The 25,521-nt window shown below is 39.7% G+C and overlaps 1 protein-coding gene across 12 annotated transcripts in view; it reads right to left on the reverse strand.

Moving 5' to 3' along the window:
• LOC132392693 (E3 ubiquitin-protein ligase HECW2-like) overlaps nt 1–25,521 on the reverse strand; it is a 305,761-nt gene that overhangs the window by 127,231 nt on the left and 153,009 nt on the right. For 11 of the 12 annotated variants that reach the window (XM_059966929.1, XM_059966924.1, XM_059966920.1 and 8 more), the window contains 4 exons: nt 18,162–18,256; nt 12,333–12,408; nt 9,703–9,872; nt 9,452–9,594 (listed from right to left, as the gene is read on the reverse strand). In XM_059966929.1, coding sequence (XP_059822912.1) covers nt 9,452–9,594; nt 9,703–9,872; nt 12,333–12,408; nt 18,162–18,256 — 484 coding nt within the window. Of the gene's footprint in view, nt 1–9,451; nt 9,595–9,702; nt 9,873–12,332; nt 12,409–18,161; nt 18,257–19,405; nt 19,444–25,521 lie in introns of those variants that run through there. The other variant, XM_059966930.1, reaches the window with a different exon arrangement.

Consider the following 25,521-nt stretch of genomic DNA (forward strand, 5'->3'; position numbering starts at 1 on the left):
AATATATTGTAAAAACAAAAATAGCCTTAATAAAACAAGCTTCCAACCTCATTTTTATTTGATGGAAAGTGTATTCAATTATAATTGCATCAAAGTAAGTTGCTAATTGTTATACAAGGTGTATTTTTGATAAATGTCAACAATTTATTTCCCTTCATAGATACTGCCTGACTTCCTGAGCTCCCCAGCATTTTACATGTGTTTTTCAAGATAACCAGCATCTGCACAATCTGTGTTTTAAACTTGGAAGAAGCAAACATAATTGAATATTGAATATTATTTTAATTCCTTAACCATTTACTCATTATTAAATGAGGCAACCTCTACAAATTCTTCTGGGGAACAAGGTGATGGGGTACGAGTTTATGAATTTAAGAATGTGGTAGATTCAAAGAAGGTCGAAGGGAAAAGAAAACACAATTTTTTTTTAAAGTACTCGGAAGGTGACTTAACCTGTGGAGAAAACATGAGCCACACATCCCAATTAATTTTAGGTAATTCACGACAAATTGTTAAGATGCATATAAATCAAATGAAAATCAAAAAGGCTCAACCAAACGAGGACTTTTATCCTCCCATACCGAATGATATTAGGTAGAATTTATGAGGTACAACAACCTCCTACCTAATGTCAGTAAGGCCAAAAAGCTGATTATTGCCTTAGCATAGGACATAAGCTGATCCTCATGAGAGGATCAGAAGTGGCAAGGGTTAGCAACTTTAAATTCCTCGGTGCCTTCATTTTGCAAGACCTATCCTGGGCTAGCACATAATTGAAACTATGAAGAAAGCTTGGCAGTGCCTCTACTTCCTTAGGAGTTTGTGAAGATTCAGTATGACATCTAAAACTTTGACAAACTTCTACAGGTGTGCAGTGGAGAGAAAATTGACTGGCTGATCACAGCCTGGTATGGAAACACCAATGCCTCTGAATGGAAAATCCTACAAAAAGTAGTGGATACAGCCCAGTCCATCATACATAAAGCTCTCCCCAACATTGAGCACATTTACATGGAGTACAGTTGCAGTAAAAGAGCATCCATCATCAGGGACCCCACCACCCTGGCCATGCTCTCTTCTCACTGCTGTCATCAGGAAGATGGTACAGGCCTCTCTGGACTCACACCACCAGGTTCAGGAACAGTTCCTACCCTTCAAACATCAGACTCTCGAACCAAAGGAGATAACTTCACTCAACTTCACTTGCCCACAATTAAAATGTTCCCACAACCTAAGGATTAATTTTCAAAGACTCTTTTTCTCTTGTTCTTGATATTTTTTGGTTATTTATTTAATATTATTATTTCTTTTGTATTTGCACAGTTTAGTATCTTTCGTACACTAGTTGAATGCCCAAGTTGGTGTAGTCCTCCTATAGTTTTGACTTATTGAGCGTGCCACAAGAAAATGAATCTCAGGGTTGTATATGGTGACATAAATGTACTTTGATAATAAATCTACTTTGAACAACATGGTGGTGTACTCCTGTTCACGGAGCTTGCTGATCAGCCGCATTTTCAATATTTCCAGCTGCGGCTTGAAGTTAGGTGCCTTCAGGAAGAGGGCTTGCTCTGTGAACACGAATACTAGTCAGTGTTGTGAACTGAAACGGAGCAGGAGCCAGAACATCAAGGCAGCAGTCAAATGATTGCTCTCTCTTGACGGTGAATGAGAGTTCACTGCCCACTCTTGAGTCGAGGAACTCGAAATAAAAAGTGATGCTTCAGACTGTGTCTGTAACTTCAAAACAGCAACTGCTTGTCTCTCTCTTGTTAGTGGGGGAGGGGATGTCAAATTGTTGGGATGAATAGTTGGTGTTTGATGTACTGTATAACATGGCCTCTCTTTGGCGCTTTCCAGTCGTTTGCATGGTGGGTGACGGGAGTGCTGATGTTTCCTGTTGGAATCAGTGGGGGGAGGAATGATGCTGCTTGTTGCTGGTTGTGCATGGGGGGGTGGGGGCTTTGGGGTTCTTAAGTTTTTCCCCATTACTCATTCTTTAGGGATTTTTTCTTCTGTTTCGAGGATGTCTGTGGAGAGTAAGGATTTCAGGTTGTATATTTTATACTTTCTCTGATATTAGATGGAACCATTGAACATGACTGGTGGCAACAGGCCAACATGCTTTCCATTTTCCCAAGACAAATTATAGCTAAATAAAGCGAAATGCAAAAGATGACAAGGGTATTAGCCTTGCATCAATATGTAACAAAACATAATGCAACAAGATGATGCTTGGGATTATCTGTGCCACAATAAAAGCAGGGATAATCCTGCCTTATAAATCTCATTGACTCCTTAAAGGAGGTGATATGTCAAATGCACCATGGAATGTCTTATGATTGGTATAACTTATTTCAAACACACATTTTACAAAGTACGTAAGCATGAATCAAAAGGGATTGAGGTTGAGATCTATAAATGAATAATAATAAAAGCTTCTGGTTTAAGATGGCACAACTGAACAAGAGTGACAGCTTACTGGTGGATCTCACAGCAAGGAATTCCACTAAATACTCTACTAATAAGATTTTTTAATATGGAAAATTTTGGTAAATGATCACTGCAAACAATTAAGAGGCAAGCAAAGGCGAGGCTGATCAGAGGGTCAAAGCATGCAAGTGCAAGGCAGAGCCAAAAGGGGGTCGAGAAATGTTCCAGGAGAAGATACAGTCGGAATTGGAATTGAAGATCTAGTTGGAGCAATCAGAGAGGAGAAAAGCTGAAGTGAAGCTGTTTCGGAGTCCGTCCACCTCGGCCAGGAGCGAGGCTTGATCCATCTAATCACCACACCGATTTGGAATGGTTGAGTGTAGGCAGGAAGCGGCAGGCCAGAAAATGTGGTTGTGGCGAGGCTGGGACTCAGGCCCAATTTCGGAGGACGAACCGGTGCTTAAACAATTTAAATGCTGGGCCAGGTGGACTGAAAAGGCAAGGTGTTGGGAATGGAGGCAAGGGTCGAGCTGGTTCTGCTCCATAATGTTTTCACTCTCCTTGACGCTGAGGCTGACTGCTGTGAGCGTAGCAACCGGCCTCTGTGTACAAGCCCGAGACTGAGCTCACTCCAGCTGCTCCCTGCATCTGGTTTATAGACTCAATTTCAACAGGCTGCTGATGCTTGCTTTATTCTTTTCATTTGATCTCCCTCTCCCTCTCGTTCATTTTGGGACTGGCTGTTAAGCAGAAGAACCTCCAGGTTGTATAATTTATAAATACTTTGAAAATAAAATCAACTTTGAACTCTAAATACACCAAAGGAACAAAACACCAAGCAATATCTCAGCTGAAGAGAGACTCATGTTGAAGACAGTACTGTAGAGATCAGATCATACAATTCTCTCATTTCTAATTTATATTAACAACTATCTGAAGCTCAATGCAAATGTTTAGATTTTAGATGATGCATAGCTGATAGGGCCAGTTGAATCTAAGGATGGGCAGATGAACTTTACACAAACAAGTAATGTAATCACAATCAAGGTAAAGATTCAAAGAGATCCATGAAAACAGAAAACTATAGTGTTAAAAAACTCAGCGGGTGAGGCGGCATCGGTGGAGAAAGCACCAGATACACACCTGCACTAAATGGATATACTACATACAGAATCAGAACACAAAACAGCACAGGCCCTTGACCCATGATGTTGTGCTGACCTTCTCTAAGATCAATCTAACCTTTCCCTCCCATGTAATAACCCTCCATTTTTCTTTCAGCGATGCGCCTATCTAAGAATCTCTTAACCGTCCCTAATCTATCTGTCAGTACCACTTCCCCCTTTACTTTACTCCATTCAGTTTAAAATTATAGCCCTTCACATTAGTAAAGTCTCTGGAGGTCCTCTCAGTCTATGCCTCTTACCATTTTATACACGTCTACTAAGTCAACTCTCAACTACCTCACTTCAAAGACAAAAGCCCAAGCTCAATCAACATTTCCTCATAAAACATGCTCTCCAATCCAGGCAGCATCCTGGTAATCACCTCAGAACCCTCCCTAAAACCCATCCTTTCCTATAGAGAGGCAACCAGAACTGAACACAATATTCCAAGTGTGTGTAATGCCCCGGTTCAGATGTTTTACTGCCATGCTGTAGGTATTTTAACTTAGCAGTTCTGTAAGAGCAGTCTGTTCTGCTTTCAGCCAGTTTGGGTTTGTGCTAAAGATAAGGGGTTGTGATGTCCATGCTTAACAATGTAATGTCCCAATCAGGATGGTAGAATTGGGAGAAGGTTCCAGAGAAGGCTGAGCAGAGAGGTTTTCACGACGGACACTGGTGTGGGTCATGGTCTTTCTGGTGGGAGCTGGGAGCAGACAGGAGGGAAGGTGGTTGAGGATGTCGTCCCAGTTGCACAAGGTGCTCTGTGCATGTGTATGGCTTCAAGGAGGAGGGACCAATATTCCCGTGGGAGCCTGTTAGTTCGAGATGGATTTCCAGCGACATTAGGAAGGTGGCATGTGCTTTCACACAGACTGTGGGTGCAGTGCAAGAGTTAAAGACAACTTCAAGATCAGCTCCAACTCAAGCACTCATTTCGACTGCGTTAACTGTAATGGGCCCTTTTTATTTTTTACTTTTCTTTTTCCTACTAATAGTTCGATAAAGTTGAAATTTGTAAATAAATTTTCTTTAGAATTGAATGCAGTGTACGATCTGTTATTTCTTGCTGATTAGTAATTGCAAGTGGGTAGCACTTACACAGTATTCGCTCAGTGATTGAAATATCCCGGCTCTCCCGGTCTGGTGGAACTCAGGTCATATCGACCCTAGACGTATAGAATTCGAGAAAGGTGTTTTCTCACCACTGAGTCCAGTGAGGGGCTAACGAGCTGTGTTTCTAGAGACCCCCGGTAAAAGAGCGTTTCACATGGACAGTGTAGGCCACAATGGGACATCGATAGGATGCAGAGCTGAACACAGAGTACAGGGCTAATGGCAGGAGTCTTAGCAGTATGGAGGAAGAATATTACTGCTGCAGTATGGAGCTGCAACATTACCCCAAGACTCAAACTCAATCACCAAATGAAAGACAACACGCCACATGCCTTCTTAACTACCCTATCAACTTGTGTGGCAACACTGAGGGATCTATGGACCTGCAACACAAGATCTGTCTATTTCACACTGCTAAGGATCCTGCCATTGACCCTGCACTCTGCCTTCAAAGTTGACCTTCTAAAATATGTCACTGTAAACAGCCCAGCTCTGCATCCTATTGATGTCCCATTGTAACCTATGGCAACTTTTTACACTTTCCACAACTCCAACAATCTTTCTTATCTGCAAACTTACTAACCCACCGTTCCACTTCCTCATCCAAGTCATTTACCAAAAAAGCGAAAGAGCAGGAATCCCAGAACAACAATGCACACAAAATGCTGGAGGAACTCAGCAGACCCGACAGCATCTGTAGCAAAACAGATTGAGCTGAGGAAAAACCAACTGAAAATCAAAAAATTCAAAGCATGAAAATGAGGTATTCCAATGAATAATGCTGGAAAAAGCTGAGGATAGATTTCAAGGACATGGATTTTGATTTTAGAAAACTTGACAATTAATAGATACATTATTTTACTCAATTTATTTAGAGATACAACAAGGTCCAAGCCCTTCCAGCCCAACAAGACCATGCCACTCAATTAGACATGTGAACAAACAAGCAGTGAGTCTTTGGAATGTGGGTGGAAACCGAAGCTAGCAGAGGAAACCCACATGGTTGCAAGAACATACAAACTCCTTACAGACAAAGGTGTAATGGAACCCAGGTCGCTGGCACTGTAATTATGTTATGCTAACCACTACGCAAAGCAGTTATCAACACCAAATGCAAGTTAAACAGTACAAACCAGCCCAAAAGTACAATGCAAAGTAGTGGAGGTTGGTGCTCAAACCATACACAGTAGTCCAGTACTGAGAAAATACCAGGTAAGATATCTAACCCCAACCCCCACCCCCCTCCCCAGTAACTGAGACACAAGGCACTGAAGTCTTGAGCATGGCTGTGAGAAAGCAGAAAAACCGTCTGCAAATGCCAAGGAACTGATCTCTGAAGAAATGCTTCATGTTTACAATCCTAGAAAAAAGTGGTGTTTAGATCCAGAAATGCATTTAAGTTCGGTAACAGAGTGACAAGTTGGCTGGATAAGCTGAAGAGCACCAAAAGGTTGTCCATATCTGGGTAAATTCTGGTGCTCTGTGGTAAATAGGAACCTTTGCTACTAGGTGAAGAAGCAGAATGGAAGGGATCTTCATGTACATTCTGTTTTTTTCCTTAACTTACGTTGATACAGAATTAACAATACAATATAGATAAGGACAGCAGCAAACTATAAGCATCAGAATCAGCAGTAGATATACTCCAGTCCTTCCGCTTGCCAGATGCTGCTTCACTTCTAGGGAACATGGAAAAGAGATTTACCATCATCAATGACTTGCAGCTTTCAATGTCTACTCAGTTTTGAACAACAATTTGCCAATGGAAGTGTAATTGTTCCAAATTAATGGCTTATTTTGTTAATAATATATCACTGATATATGTACAGCCATGGGTTTTGCTAAAATGCACAACCTTATTCTTGAGCTCAATAAGATACTGTATGTCACTTTCATAATTTGCTCCAGTTTTAATATAAAACATATAATGCACATTTTTAAAGCCTCCAAAAGCAATTTTAGCAAACATAGTTTTCAGAAGAATAGAGAAGATCTTGGTTGGCAAAAGATTTTACTCATTATCACAGGAAGAAAAGGCATGTATTCCACATAATCTCAGCAAATAATCCATTCTATTTCAAATGCCAAATTAATTTGACACCTGAGTTCACATCTAATAATTTTGGAAAGCAAAATTTGGTACCAGTCAAAAATAGTCATAAATCACCAGTGGAAAAACTATTTAAGCATCTCTTTGCAATTAATTCTTTTATCCCTGGTGACAATCTAATAAGTCAAACAGTATATTTTCCATTAAGTTCAAAAACCTTCTTACAATAACGTGTTCAAAATGTCATTCCCTCCCATTTATGGTCATTCACTATGCTGATCGTCTCTTGTAAGGAAGGTGAAATGCAGTTGAACAGAAAAATAGAACAGTACAGCATGATCTTGTGCCGACCATTAAACCCAACTCCAAGATCAATTTAACACTTCCCTCCTATGTAGCCCATAACCCTCCATTTTCCTTTCATCCATATGGCTAAGACTGTTAAATGTCTCTAATGTATCACCACCATCCACCCCAATACTATCTGTGCAAAAAAACCTACCACTAAACATGTTCTCTAAACATTGCTCCACTCACTTTAAAAGCATGTTCTCTGGTATTACCTATTACCAACCTGGGAAAAGGGTACAGGTTGTCAACTCTATCTATTCCTTTTATCATCTTATACATCTCTATCAAGTTGCCTTTCATCCTCCTTCACTCCAAAGAAAAAAGCCTGTTGGCGAGGAAGGAATTAAAATTTAGAAGTAATCAGCAGACTCGAATGAATCAAGCCGAGTGGAAATGTCTTTGTCATTGCCAATGTGGTAGAAGGAATGGAGACTGACATTCTGTGAAGCTACCCTACATTCTGTGAGCTGCCTTGTGAACTGTTTTTGCTCATGACCAGCTGTATCAAAATGCTTTAAATGACACTCCTGATAATCTGCTGAACTGGAGATAATTTCCAAATAATAAGTTATTTGTGAGGTGTTCTTTGGTACAATAGAACATGCAAGTTCATGAGGAGGAGAGTCTGTGTCTGACCTGAGTCATCCAAGCCTAGTAACTAGTTGGTCTGCTCTAACTCAGAACAAAGAGACATTAATTACAAGATGTTATTTGTGTAAAAGGCAATAAATTGATGCTAGCTTGACACCCGTTAGCCAGATAGGCCAGAGCCAACAAGACTGAAACACAACATTTGAACTGAAAGAGTATAAGAATGAGGGGCTTCAAATGCAAAGCAGCAAGAATCTGACAGGCTGCATCACTGTCTGGTATGGGTGTGGGGGAGGCTACTGCACAGGTCTGCAAGAAGCTGCAGAGGATTGTAAATTTAGTCGGCTCCATCTTGGGTACTAGCCTACAAAGTACCCGGGACATCTTCAAGGAGCAATGTCGCAGAAAGGCAGTGTCCATTGTTAAGGACCTCCAGTACCCAGGGTATGCCCTTTTCTCACTGTTACCATCAGGTAGGAGGTACAGAAGCTTGAAGGCACACACTTATTGATTCAGGAAAAGTTTCTTCCCCTCTGCCATCCGATTCCTAAATGAACATTGAACCCATGAACACTACCTCACTTTTTTTAATATATATTATTTCTGTCTTTTGCACGATTCTTAATCTATTCAATACACATACATTGTAATTGATTTAATTTATTTATATTTTTCTTCTATATTATGTATTGCATTGAACTGCTGCTGCTAAGTTAACAAATTTCACGACACATGCCGGTGATAATAAACCTGATTCTGATTCTGAAATAAACCCTCATGTCAGGGATTGGGAGAAGAAGGATCATTTGGCCAATGGAGATCTCCTACTTCGGTGTTATAAATTGGAGGAGCAGTCTGAGTGAGTGTCCTATAGGGGCGGGCCTTATACTGATTGTCGAATGTTGCTTCTGTTGTGGTTGGTCAGTTTAGAAGCTACAGCTGCTTTTCCCATTGGACAGCTGCCTGGTGTCCAGTTTCAAGTATCCTGGGTATATAGAATAGCACATGGAAGGGGCTTGCTCTCTCCTTCCTTTGTTTAAGACAAGACCGTTGTGAAGGTTTGTTCTGTGTGCACTTGTAACTAATTACGTTTGCTGAATGTATGTATGTTTGTTCAGTATTCAGATTTGTAGTGTCTGTAACTTGGGGAACATGAATGTTTGGTCGAATTTTTAACATTTGTAAATAAATGATTAATATACCTATTCACAGAGAGTGCTTTCTGTATCACTTGCCAGACCCACGAACCTGACTGAACATTACAGGAGTATTGGTACAGAGGGAGCAGAAGAAGTCAGGTTTTAAGTTGTTGGCCCAAGGTCAACTTAGTTATGTTGAAATCAGCACAGAGACAATAAAGAGTGAGCTTTGATTAATCAAGAGTTGTGTAGTAAATTGCCTAACCTGGATCAGTTGATGGCAGTCAACAAGCCCTAGTTCACTCAACATTTCCTTAAGGAGTAAAGGAGTGAAACAAAAAAAAGTAGAAAAGAAACCTACATTAAATAAAAACAAAGCAAAGTAAATGATCAAAATTATCCTTGTTTGATTTAAAATTTCCTATTGTATCCTGCTCATTTCATAGAAGGCTGTCAATGAAGTACAATGACACATCCACTATCAATGTTTCATGTGACAAGTGAAGTCAGTGTCACAAAAATAATTTTTCAAACATACTACTGAAAAAAAGGAAAAAGAGGCATTGGACTGACAGCAAAGATCTTCTTCAAGTTTAATAACATATTACCCTATAGCATGTCTCTCCAACAGACGCTGTACTGGTATGGTTAGTTTACCCAGGAAGCGCTTTATAATAGGCCGACTCTTGGCAAACTTGTCTTTAACGTCGATTTCAAGTACATCTGTGAGAAGTGCCACAAAATGGTATTTCTGTAAAACAATATCATTAAGCAAATTTAGCTTTTCAAGCAACGATATTTTCCATCACTGCTTATTCAAGAAGCACTTGTTCAGTAACATGATGACAGCACATCTCACCTCTCCTTGCCAAATAGGGTTTGTTGTGTTTGCCACTATTGTTGATCGCTTCTCTTGTCCATGATGAACAAAAGTGGGGAAAGTGCTCTTCTTCCCAGGTTGAATGGCCATTTTTAGATATGGATCAGGGTTGAAAAACATCCCTTTCTTGAGCCCTACAGCCCGTATATCTGGAAGGACAAGAGATCACATAAATGACATTTGACTCAGCAGTGTTTACAAATGCTTAGAGCCTGTTTTATAGTGTTGGACCTTATACAACTCCCCTGGGGCACCATGGGGATTTTCTGTTCTTAAACAAATTGAAATTGTTCATATATTGTTCTTCTTATTCTACTGTAAAGGAGGCAAATGTTAGAATGGCAGGACCCTAACACATCTTCACTATCATCTGCACAGTATGACCAACTTCATGAATCCCTGGTTGTCCTTGAATAGGAAGGGAGCAAGAAATTACAGCTAGTCTGCAAGACTGCTATTTGACGTGCCCTAATCCTCCATCCACCAGCAGAACAACAGAAGCAGTTTTTGTTTCCCCCAAATGCACCCCAGCTCCAATTTCTGTACCTTTCTCCACCTGTTCCCTTGAGTTGTGCTGCAAGCAGAGAGGTTGCTTGAAATACAGGTCAAAAGACACATACACTGTGCCAGGCAAGTGCCAGCTTTTCTCCCGATAAATGACTACACAGCACGCAGTTAGCTGATGCTATAATGTTCCCATATGTTCAGAGAGGAAGCATGCCTGTTTGCCAAGATTTTCACTTATGGGCTGTTCTCAGGTAACTAACAGATTCTATTTTTACAGATGTCCTTAAGCTGATTTTGTCAGTAAGTCAGGAAATGTATAAAAGATAATTCAATATGGTCAGCATGCCTCTACAGTCTTGTAATGAATGATATTAAAGCATACAGGACTGATAAGAACAATTTCTCAACATAAATAGAGGGAGAGAGGAAACCAGTTTTACCATTCTAAAGAACAAATGTATATGCTTTTATCGGACTTTTGAATTTAATACTATGGGAGCAGGTGTCCGTAAGTCAAGCGTCCATCGGCCAGTACATGATTCAAATTCAATAAGGGCTATTTGTATGATAAAGCATCACTAAAATCACAAGGCTGCTTAAGACTTTGAACGATACAAAGAGGTGATGTTAGAAGGAGAAGGAAATTAGATTAACGGGCAATATTTTGGTGGGCAACGTTTTCTGGCATGGAATGTTGAGAAATCCACCTGCAAACACTGCAGAACATGTTCAGTCCAGCCACCAGCTGGTGAGGCGTGTCATGGTGCCATTCCTAAGAAAGACATCCTAGAATTCATGGCAAAACAAGGCAGCCTCATTGAAATGACAATATGCCTTATTCAACAACCATCCAACATGGGTTTGGGACGTGTAATTATTATTACAATTGTTTAACAATGTCTACTTAATCAATGAAAATGTACCATATGTGGAAAAGGAGTTTACTTAAATGATCTTCAAGAGCTGGGCTTTATGTCTGGCTTCCCTGTGTTGTCCTGCACATGAGTCTTCACCAGCCACTGCCAGAAACTTTTAACTGAATATAGTAAAAGGGTCTTTGTATTTCATCCAACTGCAGTTTTATTACAGAAATGCAAGGATTCATCCAACCACATTTTCAATCGAACATTCATTGGGTCGTGCAATGCAGAAATCTTTTGAGGTACTACATTATGGGTGGAACATGGATGAAGCACAGAAGTCTGAAATGCTAAGCTTAATTCTCTGTTGCCATGTTTCACATGGGAGCAAAATGTCAAAATAAAATACAGCTGTTACCAGGGAGGCATACCAAGACACAAGTCAAGTGCTGTTGGAGAATTTTCAACTCAGTGCAAGATGGACTTTGGTTTGCCTGAAGCTTAATGATTATCCTGTAGAACAAGATGTCTGCAAAGGAATGCTGATGATTAACACATTCCAGGCTTTAGGAGTACGTGCCGAGGGACACATTGAAGCTTGGTGCAGCCCATCAGAAAGGCTCTGCGGAGAAGGGCAGTTGTCTAAGTTACTTCTGCCTTTGGGCACCAAGAGGCTGTCGCCTGCTTAACAAACTCTCAAAAGCTTTGTGTGTGTGTTATTTAAAAAGGCATGAGTGGTTTTAGTGGTTCAGTAGATGATGTATTTTCATAAAGACATCATGAATGTATTGATTTGATGGCACAATTGATATAAAGAAAATGTAGAGATTGCATTGCATTTCCTATTTGCATTTTTACAGAAAAAGTTTACTTTTGAAATAAAAATATTAAAGCACAGACTAACACCTCAATTATCGTTCCACCTGCTGCCTCTATCATAACAGGTTCAGAGTCAGGGAAGATCATAACATGTGACGGGAAAATAATTTGATGTATCAACACTGAACTTATTTTTCCACAACAGCGGAAACATATTAAGAATTTGATATTGTATTCAGTGGGTGTGCATTTATTCTGCACATGTGCCAAGGCAAAAACTGGCTTCCATCAAAAGCAGAATGATAAATAAGCTTGCAAAAATTCAGTCTACTAATCTGAGAGTTTATTTCATAAATCCGGTTGTGTTTTATCAAACAATCTTTACCAACTGTGTATACACCTAGTAAAAGGGATACATCTTACCTGACAATGTGAATCTAACAAGTCTTTGATTGTTCTGGTCATTCAGTCCACCTTCTCCCAATTCATCCACTCCAGTCTGCAAATAAATATTTGGCAATATATTTTAACTTGCGTTACAGATTACTGTCAGCAAACCTACCAACTATCACTCTCAATGCAGACCAACTATGGTTTGTCTACATTGGCAATGGAAAAAAAAAACATAAAATTAAATCAAAGTCTATCATCTCATCTTTATATATGATTAAATTTACTCAAGTAATGCACTGATTCTTGGCTGATAACCTAAGTATTAGAATAGGAACCTTTGTAAATGCAATTCTGAACACTAGATGGCATCAGGATGGGTGATTACTTTACAAGGCATTTTGTTTTCAGCTCTCTAGAAATAAGTTTGTGAATCTATGCCTAATCACTCTATTAACAATCACTAATAATCTACATTGTTATTGTTCCTTTCCACGCCTTGTGGCGCATTGAGCAGCAATCTTGGTGTTTCTTTAGCAATTTTGTCTGTGTTTTTTATGAGGCCATGTTGCCAACTCGGTGCTCAATCCAGTAGGGATGGAAAGCATGAAAGGAGCTGGCCTGGTTCAAACCCAGGACCATTTGCTTCAAAATCTAGTGCAGATGCCACTACACCACCAGTCGGCTTAATAATCTACATAAAACTTTGCAAATTATTCATTGTCAGATCCAATTTGACTGAACTATGGGATCTAAAATTTGAATATCAATGACATCAAACTCAGAAACCTCATCCCTCTCTGTTGATGAGTGATTCGGTAAATGACATAAGCAATTGGATCATCTTAAGGCTAATCTACTAAAGCCACATGATAACACCTCCAAAAAACTGACAAAATATATATTTATTCCCACCAAGGAGTACAAAAGGATAAAACCTACAGATGTTCCTCTAAATCACATTCATCCACTTGTCCCTTCCTACCGATCTCCCTCCTGCCATTTACAACCATGCTATGCCCTACAGCTCATCCCTCACCACTATACAAGGACTTAAACAGTCCTTCCAGGTACAGTGGCACTTCACAAGTGAATCCACCGGCATCATCCATTGAATCTGGTGCTCTCAGTATGGGAACCATCTACATCAGTGAGACCAACCCAGATTGGAGGATCACTTCAACAAGCTCCTTCTCTCCATCAGTTGTAACAGCCATGATCTCCCAGTGGCCACCTAGTTCTATTCCACTTCCCATTCCTACACTGACCTGTCTGTCCACAGCCTCCTCTACTGCCACGATGAGGCCAGATGTAGGTTGAAGGAGCAACAACTTATATTCCATCTTGGTGGTCTCCAATCTGATGGCATCTACATCGATTTTTCTAACTTCAGGTAAGCACTACCCTCTGCTTCCACACTCCCATCGCCTGCTTTCACTCTGCTACTATCTTCCTCTGGTTCCCAACTCCTTCCTTTCAATCCACGGTCTACTGCCCTCTATCAGATTCCTCCTTCTTCTGCCCTTTCCCACTTCCACCTATTGCCTCCTAGCTTCATGTCATTCCCTTTCACTCCTCTCCCTCACCCACCTAGAATCTCCTTCATCTGACCTCACTGATCACCCGCTAGCTTGTACTCTTTCCCCTCCCCCCCACCTTCTTATTCTTTTGCCTTCCTTTCCAGTCCTGATGAAGGGTCTTGGTCAGAAATGTGGACTGTTAGTTTCTGTCCACATTTGCTGCCAGACATACTGAATTCCTCCAGAATTTTGAGCATGTAAATCATATACCATTTTGAATTTGAAATAAATTAATGGTCCTGCTTCATTACTTGATCGCAATACCCAACAGCCCAATAGAAGCATTTTCATCAGTAACACGTCTGTGGTTCAAGGGGACAGCTCACTGTCACCTTCTCAAGGGCAATTAGATGTGGGCAATAAATGCTGGCAATGCCAACAAAGCACAATTCCCAAAGAAAAAAAGAAAATCATGATAGAATGACTTTCTAACATAAATTCAAAGATCCATTTCTTTAATAACGCGACTCAATTAATATATTTTTTTTCTTCTATTTACCTCCTCACCAAGCATCATGGATCAAGCCCTCTGCCTCAGTAACATCTCCCTGGTCAACCTAAAAAAAGTGGTTTAGATAAAAACTATCTATGTATTTCTGCTCTGGGACCACCCTGCATGCTTGCTCCATATTGATGCTTCGCCCTCAGCATCTTTGAACTGGTGGTCAGCGCAAAGAAATAAGATGAAATAGACTTCTAAATGAACAGCAATTTTTCTCCAAATTCTTGGGGAGAAAGTATGAGATGACCATGAATAATTTATGTTGTAAATTCACGACAAGTTATCAGCAAGGTATGGTGAGAATGTACAACCCACTATCACAAGGATTGGAGTATTTGACAAAAAATAGCATTTAATGGGAGATACTGGGGAGAAAGGAATAGAGTGTCTTGAAAAAGAATGAGAGGCTAAGATGTGTTGTCAGGTTAAAAAGGAGATGATTATAATGAAAGACAAAAACCTCAAATCAATACACTTAATGCAACAGTATAGTATGAACAAGCATCTTTATGTAAACCATCGTATACAAGAATGATGCAGCAGAGTTTAGCCTCCAATTGTCTTGGCCCTCTTTGCCATTAAAACAATCAAAGTCTTATGGTAGGTGGTGCAGTATAGTCATTTCATTTTGAAAGAAGTGACACTCAGCGTAAGTGACTATCTTCCCTGAGTCACTGCCTATGAATAGGAAGACTGGTGAGCATAGGATACACTTCTGATGAACCTTTGCAGAGATGCTGCAGTGCTGAGATGATTGGTCTCATCTGCCATAACAATCTCCCTTTATGCAAGGGATAGTTCCTAACTTTGATGGGTTTTCCTCCTGATGCCACAGAGTCAAATTCTGCCTTGTAAGAAAGAGTTGCCACTCTCATTTAACCATATTTGTATCAAGGGCGTAAAGAGGCCTCATGTGAAATGTAAACAAATCATGAACATGCAAATTAATGGAGTTTAAGTGCCAATTGATAATCAATGTCAGTGATGCCGTCCAACATGTTGCTGTTCATTGAGAGCCAATGGTTTAGGCATTAGCTGGGTTAGATTTGTTTTGCCTACTAAATAGGAAATAGCTGGATATGTAAGGTAATCACTTCGGTTAAAATAATAAGTAGAATATATTTTAAATGAGAACTGCTAGTAAAGATTGGTGTTAACCAGATATGGGTGCCCTCTTTTGCAGGTGCAAGCAATTAGGAAGACAAATTACTTGAAGCCCTCTAATGCAAAGGGGCTGGAGACCAAGATAAAGGAAGTGCTACTGCAATCAAAGAGACATTTGGAGCAACCACAGCTGGAATACTGAGTATATTGAGATCCATTTACAGCAGGAAGGATATACTTGCTCTAGATGCAATACAACAAAGACCTGGAATGAGTCAAGTGAGGAATAAAGTTCTGAGTTAAACAATAGACATGTATTCTCTGGAGATTTTTTTTTAAATGCCATATGGTCTAATGGAAACATTAAAGGCTCTGATAAAGCTTGACAGAGTGGACCCTAAGAGGAGTTTCCCTTTGCTGAAACAAGAGCATAGTCTTCAGACAGAGTCAGGTGTTGAGGACTGAGGGTAGGAAGATTTTTTATTAGAGGGGTTGTGAATCTTTGGAATTGTTTACTTCATGGGACTGTGTCGGCTTAATCACTAAGCACAGTTAACGGCTGAAATCAGTGGAAGTGAATTTGAGGAGGAATTGAGAAACATGAGATCAGGCAGGAAAGTGGAATTGAAGATGATGATCACCCAGAAACATATTGAATGGCACAGTAAGCCGAAGGAGGCCTCCTCCTACCCCTACAAGTTAAGGACCTGTTGTAAAATGAAAAAAAAATAGGTTCATGTCAATTAGTTCAAAATTAAAAATGGATTACCTTGATCATGTACATGGGAGCAATAAAATATTACACTTAAAAGCTGGACTTGAGATTAACCTTACAAAGGAAATAAAACAGCATTTCCATCGAACTAAAAACATTCAAGACCAATAAAAATTTTAATCTGGCTTATGTGGTCTAAAATGCATTGATCTACAGTGAGGTCATTGAAACAAATATTAATTCAGTGTATTTTTGTATAAGCCTCAGGGAAGATTTTGAACAATCTATATAACTGTAAGAAAGCCAGAATAAAGGTAATCACATATTTAATATTTCAAAGCTCTTTTCCTGTGTTATTAGCATGCAATAAAATCACACTCAGAAACCTCACTGCCAAAATCACTGAATACTCAAAAGTTAGGCTTATAACATTACAAAATAGGCCTTTTGCTCAAGAAAGGAATTAGATTTTTCTTCCAGGTAACCTGCAGTCCAAGAGAATATAATTCAATGTCAATTCATTAGATTTTGGAGGAAAAAAAACAAACAAAAATGACGGACATATTATACTTGGAGTGAAGATACAGAATGATGGGAGCAGAAGAAAACTGTCGGGTCACTAGCTCTCTCAATGCCTTCCAATAACTTACCAAAAAAGATTGCTTTAAGGCCTTGTGGACTTCAAGTATAAAAGAAAAATTTTTCCAGTGCCTTCACATTGTCCTTACTGACCCCAGCTTGTTTATTGTGTACTGTCAACAAGACTCAAGACTTAATTGCTACATAAACAGGTAAATGAGTCATGGAAAAGTACAGCACTGAACAGACCATTTGGTCCATCTAGTCCATGCCTAAATCATTTAAACTGGCTACTCCCATTGACCTGCATCAGGACCATACCCCTATCATCCATATACCTATCCAATCTTCTCTTAAGTGTTGAAATCGAGCTTGGTTGTACCACTTGTGCTGGCAGCTCGTTCCACACTCTCACAACCCTCTGAGGGAAGAATTTCCTCATGTCCCCATTAAATTTTTCACCTTAGACCCTTGACCTATGACCTCTGATTGTAGCTCCACACCACCTCAGTGGAAAAAGCCTGCTTGCATTAACTCTATCTATACCACTCATAATTTTGTATACCTCTATCAAATCTTCTCTCAATTTTCTACCTTCTAAGGACTACAGTCCTAACCTATTCAATCATCCTTTATAACTCAGGTCCTCCAGACCCAGCAACATCCTTGTAAATTTTCTCTGTACTCTTTCAAACTTCTTTACATCTTTCCTGTAGGTAGGTGACCCAAACTGCACACGATACTCCAAACTAGGCCTCACCAATGCCTTATATAATCTCAACATAACATCCCATCTCCTGTACTTAATATATTGATTAATGAAGGCCAACTTGTCAAAAGCTTTCATTATGATCCCATCTACCTGGGACACCAGTTTCAACAAATTATGGATCTGTATTCCCAGATTCCTTTGTTCTATCACACTCCTCAGTGCCTTACCATTCACCTACCCTGGTTGGTCCTACCGAAGTGAAAAACCTTGTACTTGCCTGCATTAAATTCCATCTGCCATTTACAGCCCATTTTTCCAGCAGATGCAGATCCCTCTGCAGGCCATGCAGCCTTCCTCACTGTCCACCCCCAATCTTGGTGTCATCATAAAAACCATATAGTAAACCCATCACTAGTTTAGCCTTTCCCAATACAATAAACACTTCACCACTCCCAGAGTACAATGTTTTCTTACAGTGAAGAAACAGCAATTACTAGAAACTTACTTAGTGCTCTTATTGTATTACCTTCAGCCCTCTTTAACTTAGCAATATAAAAACATTTCCATTTGGTCAAGCTGCCATTTGAAAAGATGTAGATTTCCAACCATTTTCCACATATACTCGTATTAGACCAAGCCAATAGAAACAAAGTGCCAGTGCCCTACTTACCATAGTAGCTGTGTTTTTTACTGTGATACATGGGGTGGTGGCTCGCAGTGCTCCACTTACACCATGGTAGTATTTAAAACAGATTTTAGTTTCAGCTGAGGAGCAAAGAGAGAAAGTGGATGAGCTCTGAATGATTACAGAAGAACAGGAATATTTATTAGAAAAACAGTTTGTAGAACCTGTGCTACAAATTCCAACAATAGCATTCAGAATACATTGCCACTGTTTCTGTAAAAGTTGTACAAATACATAGCGGGTGCTACTTAACACTACTGCTAAAGCTTAATATGGTCCCATTTCCTTCTGAGCCGGGTGAAATTCTACCATTGGATTACTTTGCATCCAACACTGTGATTATCAATGATAGCACCATTAATGATAGCATTGATTTTACACCTTAGAGATGGTAGCAAGCCACAGCCACTAGCAGCACGTACCAGTGGGTCAGATTTATAGAGTGCACTGTTTTCGTAAGCATATGTATAACTAGCTTTCACTTCATTTGAGACCTATGCTCTATTTACCAATATATGCTACCAAGGATACCACAGGGGCAGTACAAAGATAGAAAGGTTTCCCAATATGTGATGGAAAATCTGGCTTGCATTTTTGCTATTGAGTAATGAGTGATGAGAATTTAATTTGTATGTACAGTTTCTACACTGTAACCTGCATGGAAAGCAACTGTAATATAATAGCAACAGGTCACCGATATTTTCATCAAACTTAAGGTATCCATTTGGGCAGTATTTATCCATTCAGTTAGGCTTTGTAAAAGAAAAAGTACAAGGCAGAAAAAAACATTCCCATCTCATGGTAACAGAAAGCTCTCTTCTTGTATCAGCTTCATTAAGGGTCCTTAGGGCAGATGGGGCTCATCAGCCATGGTTGGCAGCTCATCTAGGAGAAGGAAAACTCCAATCTCAAATCTCCGCTAGATTGCAGTTAAACCCACTCATGGGGAAGGTTTCAGGGGTAAACCCCAAGGGAAAATTCCAGACTGAAGTCCTTAAGGTAGTCCTACATTGAGTTCAACACTGACTGGCAACTCCTACGACACTGTTAGTATCAAACTACATTGGTCTCTGACATTCCTTTTGGTTCATCAGATGCATGGAGAGGGAAAGCTTGCTACATGAGCTACAGCTTGCTCTTCCTATCGTACAGCCCGGGCTTGTGTACCTAGACAGCTAGAATGCAACAAACATGGTCGACCTTAACCGACGGAGGCCTCACTCACTCACTCATTGAGGGTCCAAGCAAATTGATTGAAGAAATATTCAACAAAACAAGCTTCTGTTGGTTGCAAGTACACTAGATCTGGGAAAACAATTTGCAGTAAGTCTTTCCAAGTAAAATTTGCACCAGTTCCTGCATAGTGTATAAGATGATGACAGGCATTGATCACGTGGATAGTCAGAGGTTTTTTCCCAGGGCTGAAATTGTTGCCACAAGAGGACACAGATTTAAGGGGCTGGGGAATAGGTACAGTGGAGATGTCAGGGGTAAGTTTTTTTACTCAGTGCATGGAATGGGCTGCCGGCAACAATGGTGAAGGCGGATACGATAGGGTCTTTTAAGAGACTTTTGGATAGGTACATGGAGCTTAGAAAAATAGAGGGCTATAGGTAAGCCTAGTAATTTCTAAGGTAGGGGCATGTTCGGCACAACTTTGTGGGCCGAAGGGCCTGTCGTGTGCTGTAGGTTTTCTATGTTTCTATTTGTCCCAATGCTTCTACTAATTGTTTTAAATAATCACTCCCTCCTCCCACCCTCTCCACCAGTCACCGATTGTTCGACAAAAATGAAGGTCAGTGACATCAGAAGGTAAGTCACTTGCCACAGGGACCCTCGTTCTGAATATGTCCTTTGGCCACAGTATTCAGTGCAGAACTCACTGCCCTTTTCTTGTTATCATATTTCCTATTATGTTTCTTCTGGTGGGGTATCCAGAACTAGAGGGCACAGCCTCAAAATTGAGGGGTGACCTTTTAGAACAAAGATAAGGAGGAATTATTTTAGCCAAAGAGTAGTGAATCTGTGGAATGCTTTGCCACAGACTGCGTTGGAGGCCAAGTCCATGGGTACATTTAAAGCGGAAGTTGATAGTTTCCTGACTGGTCAGGACGTCAAAGAATATGGCGAGAGGGCAGATGTAGGGGGGTGATCAGCCACGATGGAGTGGTGGAGCAGACTAAATGGGCTGAATGGCCTCATTCTGCTCCTACGTCTTATTGTCTTATATTGGACACAGCCACTTCCCTCTTAAATTTTCTGACAAAGGAGCCCCAGTAATCAATGCATATATGGATTATGTAACATCGACAGAACCCAGATGCATTTTCAATCGCTGAAACGAAAACGTGATTGGCCGTGGAACCACCTAAAACATTAATTCTAGAAACTCACTGTAAAAAAAAAACAGGATTGGTAGATTAAGGAATTTTGTGGGGCCAGAATTATTTACCTGTTCATGTCCGACTCCCCCATGTTCACATCAAATAGCAGCACTTCCCCAAAACAGACTTCAACTGAAGCAACAAATACAAAATGCTGCGGGAACTCAGCAAGTCAGGCAGCATCTACGGAGGGAAATAAATAGTCCACATTTCAGGTAGAGATCCTTCATCAGGACTGATGAAGTCCCTCTCTGTGATCTCTGCTACATAGATGCTGCCTGACCTGCTGAGTTCCTCTATTATGTTGTGTGTGTTGCTCAAGATTTCCAGCATATGTGTAATTTCTTGTGTCTATGACTTCAATGGTAGTTGGACAGTTTTATTGCAAGAGCATTCATCATGTTCTCTGTATGCCCACTCAAGGAGCTTGTCTCAGATATGGAAACCCAACCCCATCCAAATGTTTCAAGCTTTTGACTGCTTTCATGAGCTGGACAGAAGGCATAGCTTACCTGCCTCTAGCCGTATCTCAGGGACCACATTAAAATCCACTCCTGTCTGTAAGATTTTGAGAATCGCTACCTAGAGGTTATGGATTTTCTCTCAGAATATTTTCAGCATTCAAATGAAATATTATGTTTGGCAGAAAAGTTAATTTATGATTTACAGTAAAGGGGTGCAGATTTCAGGGGCTGTAAGTACATGTTATGTTCTAACCTGTAATTGCATCCTGCAGGATGTGACATTGACCTTCACACAGCCTGGAAATAACAATAAATTAGAATACCTAAGTCAGCTTAGCCTTCATGAATTTAATGGGTTTTGCGACAATTACTTTGTGTTTTTACCATGCAGAGAATCATGTTGGAACATTCTTTTTGCTCAAATGCCACAAGCATCAAATCTTAAATTCTAAATGAAGTTCACCTTCATAGTAGTAACGCTATGGTTTTCTATTTTGCAACTGCTAGCAATGTTATTAATGTATTTGGCACTGGTGTTGGTTAACAGTGAAAAGCAAACTGTTAGTTGGGCACGTAGGAAGAGGATTGATAGGTCCATTTACAATGCCACACAATGGTGAAATGTTGGGTCCCCCACAATCTTAGATTCATTTCTGGTACGTAATAGAAATTATTCCACATACGTATAATATTATTAAGTTTAATATGTCACCTGAAGTGTTAAAAACCAAATATGTTGAAGAAGTGAAAATTCCTTTTGATACACTAGATGAAAGCTGGACAATCCTGGCAGAAGGAAAGGGATCACCTTCCCAACCTAGAGCCACTGGATTGTGCTTCTTGTAGACTGAAGGTAAGGTAAAAGCCTATTGACCAACAGCTTCAAAACAACTCAATGATTTCTGGCACGGTTTCTCATTATCACTGCCAATTCCACATAAAATATTTTCTAGGAATTTATCACATCATTCATGCTTTCTACACTATTGTTTGCTATGCAGTTCAAAAAGAGGTCTTTCCCACTGTCATCTCAAAACGATTCACTATTGTTTTGAACTGCTGAGCACATCTTACCTGCTTCTTAACTTTTCTTGTACACGAATCTGCACTATTGACCAATCCAATATAAAAGTCCCTCCAAGTTACTATGACAACCTCACTGGTTGACTAGAGAGCAGTGAATACAATAGTTAATGACACTTGGCAGAGAAACCCTACTGTCCAGACTGAAGATAAGCTTGAGCCAGTTCAGGATGTCCCATGATTCTATTTTAGATCCTGTACATCTGCACAGTGCTTTGTGACCAGAAGGCCTTTCATTAGTTCACAGCCTGATTGAAATGTCACTATCAAAGCAACTAAACTGAAAGGACAATCTATTTTCTGGTTAGGAAATTGACATATATTATATACCAAAAGTTTATTGAATTCACCACAACTTACATATTTAAATTTATATGTTAATAGAATAGTCTGCAGGTTAAATATGTATATGTGTTTGAAATTATAGTCCTTTTGAAGGTTTTTTTTAACATTTAACTATTTCATTTAGATATGAAGCAACTGCCCTGGTTTTACAGCAGGTATCAACAAAATTACTCAAACTAATATCACAGCTTCAGTTTCTGACATACATTCACAGATGAAATAGTTTGTAACACTTAAAATCAACAGAGAAATTATGATATCCTCCAGAAAAAAAAAACAGAATCTCTAAAGAAATGGACAATAACATAACTCACCTTGCCATTGCCCTTCAAAGGTAATTGGTTATTACATAAACTTCTCAGATGCATATATTAATATTATTTATGTTATATATTATGTTGCATACAACATGCACATTTTTCATTGCACCTATGCATAGACACAAGACAATAAACATGACTTTGATTATTTAAAAATCTATATAATTTTGGAAGAACAAAATAAATGAATATTTCTCATTCCCTGCAAAGCACTGTCAAAGAAAGCAAGATCAATTAAAGGATATATTAATTTTGGGGTCATTTGTTACAAATAAGGTACAGCACTGAATGTATGTTAGCGGAACGTTTACCCTGCTTTACTCACACAGTTAATCTCAAACTGAGTTATGGAAGGCAGACCTTGTGTAATTTGTGAAATAAAAATAACTTCAGTGGGAGAGAAGGGAACACTTTTCCTCTTGAGGAAAACATTGCACTGTTTTAAGGACCTTGGTCTGAAATTTCTAACCGACACACACAAAAATGCTGGAGGAACTCAGCAGGCCACGCATGATCTATGTACAGTCAACATTTCAAGCTGCAAGGCCAAAACACCAGCTGTACTTTTTTTCCATGGATGCTGAATGGCCTGCTGAGTTCCTCCAGCATTTTGTGTGCGTTGCTTGGATTTCCAGCAACTGCAGATTTTCTCTCGTCTGTGGTCTTAAGTTTCTAAGTTATTTCTGGCATTGCCTTTCAAAGGGAAAACCTTATGACTGAGGTTCTAAACTGGGCAAGGTACATTTTAATGACTCATTTGCAGCAAGGCAAGAAAAAACTGCTTTAGCTTTCACCAGTGCTGGAACAAAAAGGATAGAGGTAGAGTCTGCCCTCACATTGAACATGAAAAGGCATGTGATTCCTTTACAATTCAACACTGCCTAGAACACGGTTGTGTGGTTAGTTCCACTATCGGAAAGCCTTTCAGCTGCAAGAAATTTGTGATTCAAGAATACAATTCAAGAAGGTTCAATTATCACATGCTCAATTTGAAGTTAGAAATTTTGTAGGCCATTTCTCAACCAAATAATTTAAATTTGCAGAGAGTGCACAAAAAATGCTTACACAGATTCTATATTAGGTCTCCAAATGCCTGCTCATATTCCATTCTGTATATTTTTTTAAACTGGAACGTTGCTGAAGTATGTACCAACTCCTGAGACTCTTGTCACAATAATATAACACAAGCATGGTCAATACCCAATCCATGTACCTTCAACTTGTTAAAAACTCATTACATGAATATATAGGATACCTTGTGTCCTTAACACATTTCAAAACAGATATCTTTTAATTACACAGTGACACAGATGAATACAGGCAACATGTGTTAATCCATTCCGTTTTTTCTGCGACTCCAGCTAAGACTGTTCTAGTTGAGTGATAAAACTTTTCAAAGTTAAATGAAATGCATTCTTTCAGGAAATATCCCCAAGAGAACCTATGCTAGTCTTTATTTTTAGAATCATCTCTGCTTAAAAATCTGTGTGTACCACTACTGTAACTCATCACAGAAAAATGCTCCACAGAGTCTGGTCTATGTCCGGTCACTTGTCTACAAGCACCTACCCCTGAGTTTCTATGAGTAGTTAGATCTGTATGCATTGCAAATGACATTTCCTGTTCTCTTAAGCATCTCTTGAACATTAAAGCCTGTGTGAATATTGACAATGAGTCCCTGCACTTCTTTCAAGGATTTCAAAAGTTTGAAGACACAATGATTTAACATGATGTAAATGACGTGGCAATGTACTTAGTAAAGGCAATCGTATTTTATAACTTTGAACTAGATGGTGGTTAATGAGATTGGATTTCATTTCATCTCAGGTGAAATTATAAGCTTTCCTCCCATAAAAAAATACATCAACATTGTCAGCTCAAAAACCCAGAAGCCCCACCTCCTGCTCTTTCCCTCCAAAGTCCTTGAAGATATTGACACTTCACAAAGTAATCCTCATCTTTTCTGACAGTTCACATTTGAACCTACCCGCAATACACGAATAACGCCTAATCCAAGTTATAAATAATAAAAAGCAAAGCATTCAGTATGCATACATAGTTAACAATCCAACCTAGGTTTCAGAACAACTGGGTTCAGGGGATTAACTTTATATTAAAGGAACCACTCTAACCTTCATTCAACTATACAGAAAATTCCATTTGAAGGGACTCTCCAAGGATTGTTACTTTATGACCAGATTCCAGGCATTTTTTTGTTGAGGTTAAAAGAACATAAAACAGTTCATCACAGTGCAGACCCTTGGGCCCACAATGTTGTGCTAACCTATTTCAACCTACTCCACAATCAGTTTAACCCTTCCCCCCATTTTTGTTACATTCATGTGCACCTTAAATGGTCCTACTGTATCAGCTTCTCTTCTGATCCTCAGCAGTGTGTTCCAGGCACCAACCTCTCTGTGTAAAAAAAAACCTACCTCTGCCATCCCTCCCTAACCTTTCTTCCATTCACTTTAAAGGTGATTCCTCTAGTATTGGCCACTGCCACCTTGGGAAAGGGCACTAGATGTATACTCAATCTTGAGGCCCTCCATTGGTCGGGGTTGACCATGGATGTTGCGTCTCAGCTGTCTACGTGATACACAAGCCAGGGCAGTATAATATGGAGAGCAAGCTGTTGCCCATCTAGCAGCCTTCCGCTCTGCACGCAGCTGAAGAATCCAAAGGAATGGCAGTGACCCATACAGTTTGGCACCTTCAGCATCACAGGAGTCACCAGTCAGCATTGAAC

The sequence above is a fragment of the Hypanus sabinus genome, chromosome 4 (assembly GCF_030144855.1).
Source record: "Hypanus sabinus isolate sHypSab1 chromosome 4, sHypSab1.hap1, whole genome shotgun sequence".
Taxonomy (NCBI): domain Eukaryota; kingdom Metazoa; phylum Chordata; class Chondrichthyes; order Myliobatiformes; family Dasyatidae; genus Hypanus; species Hypanus sabinus.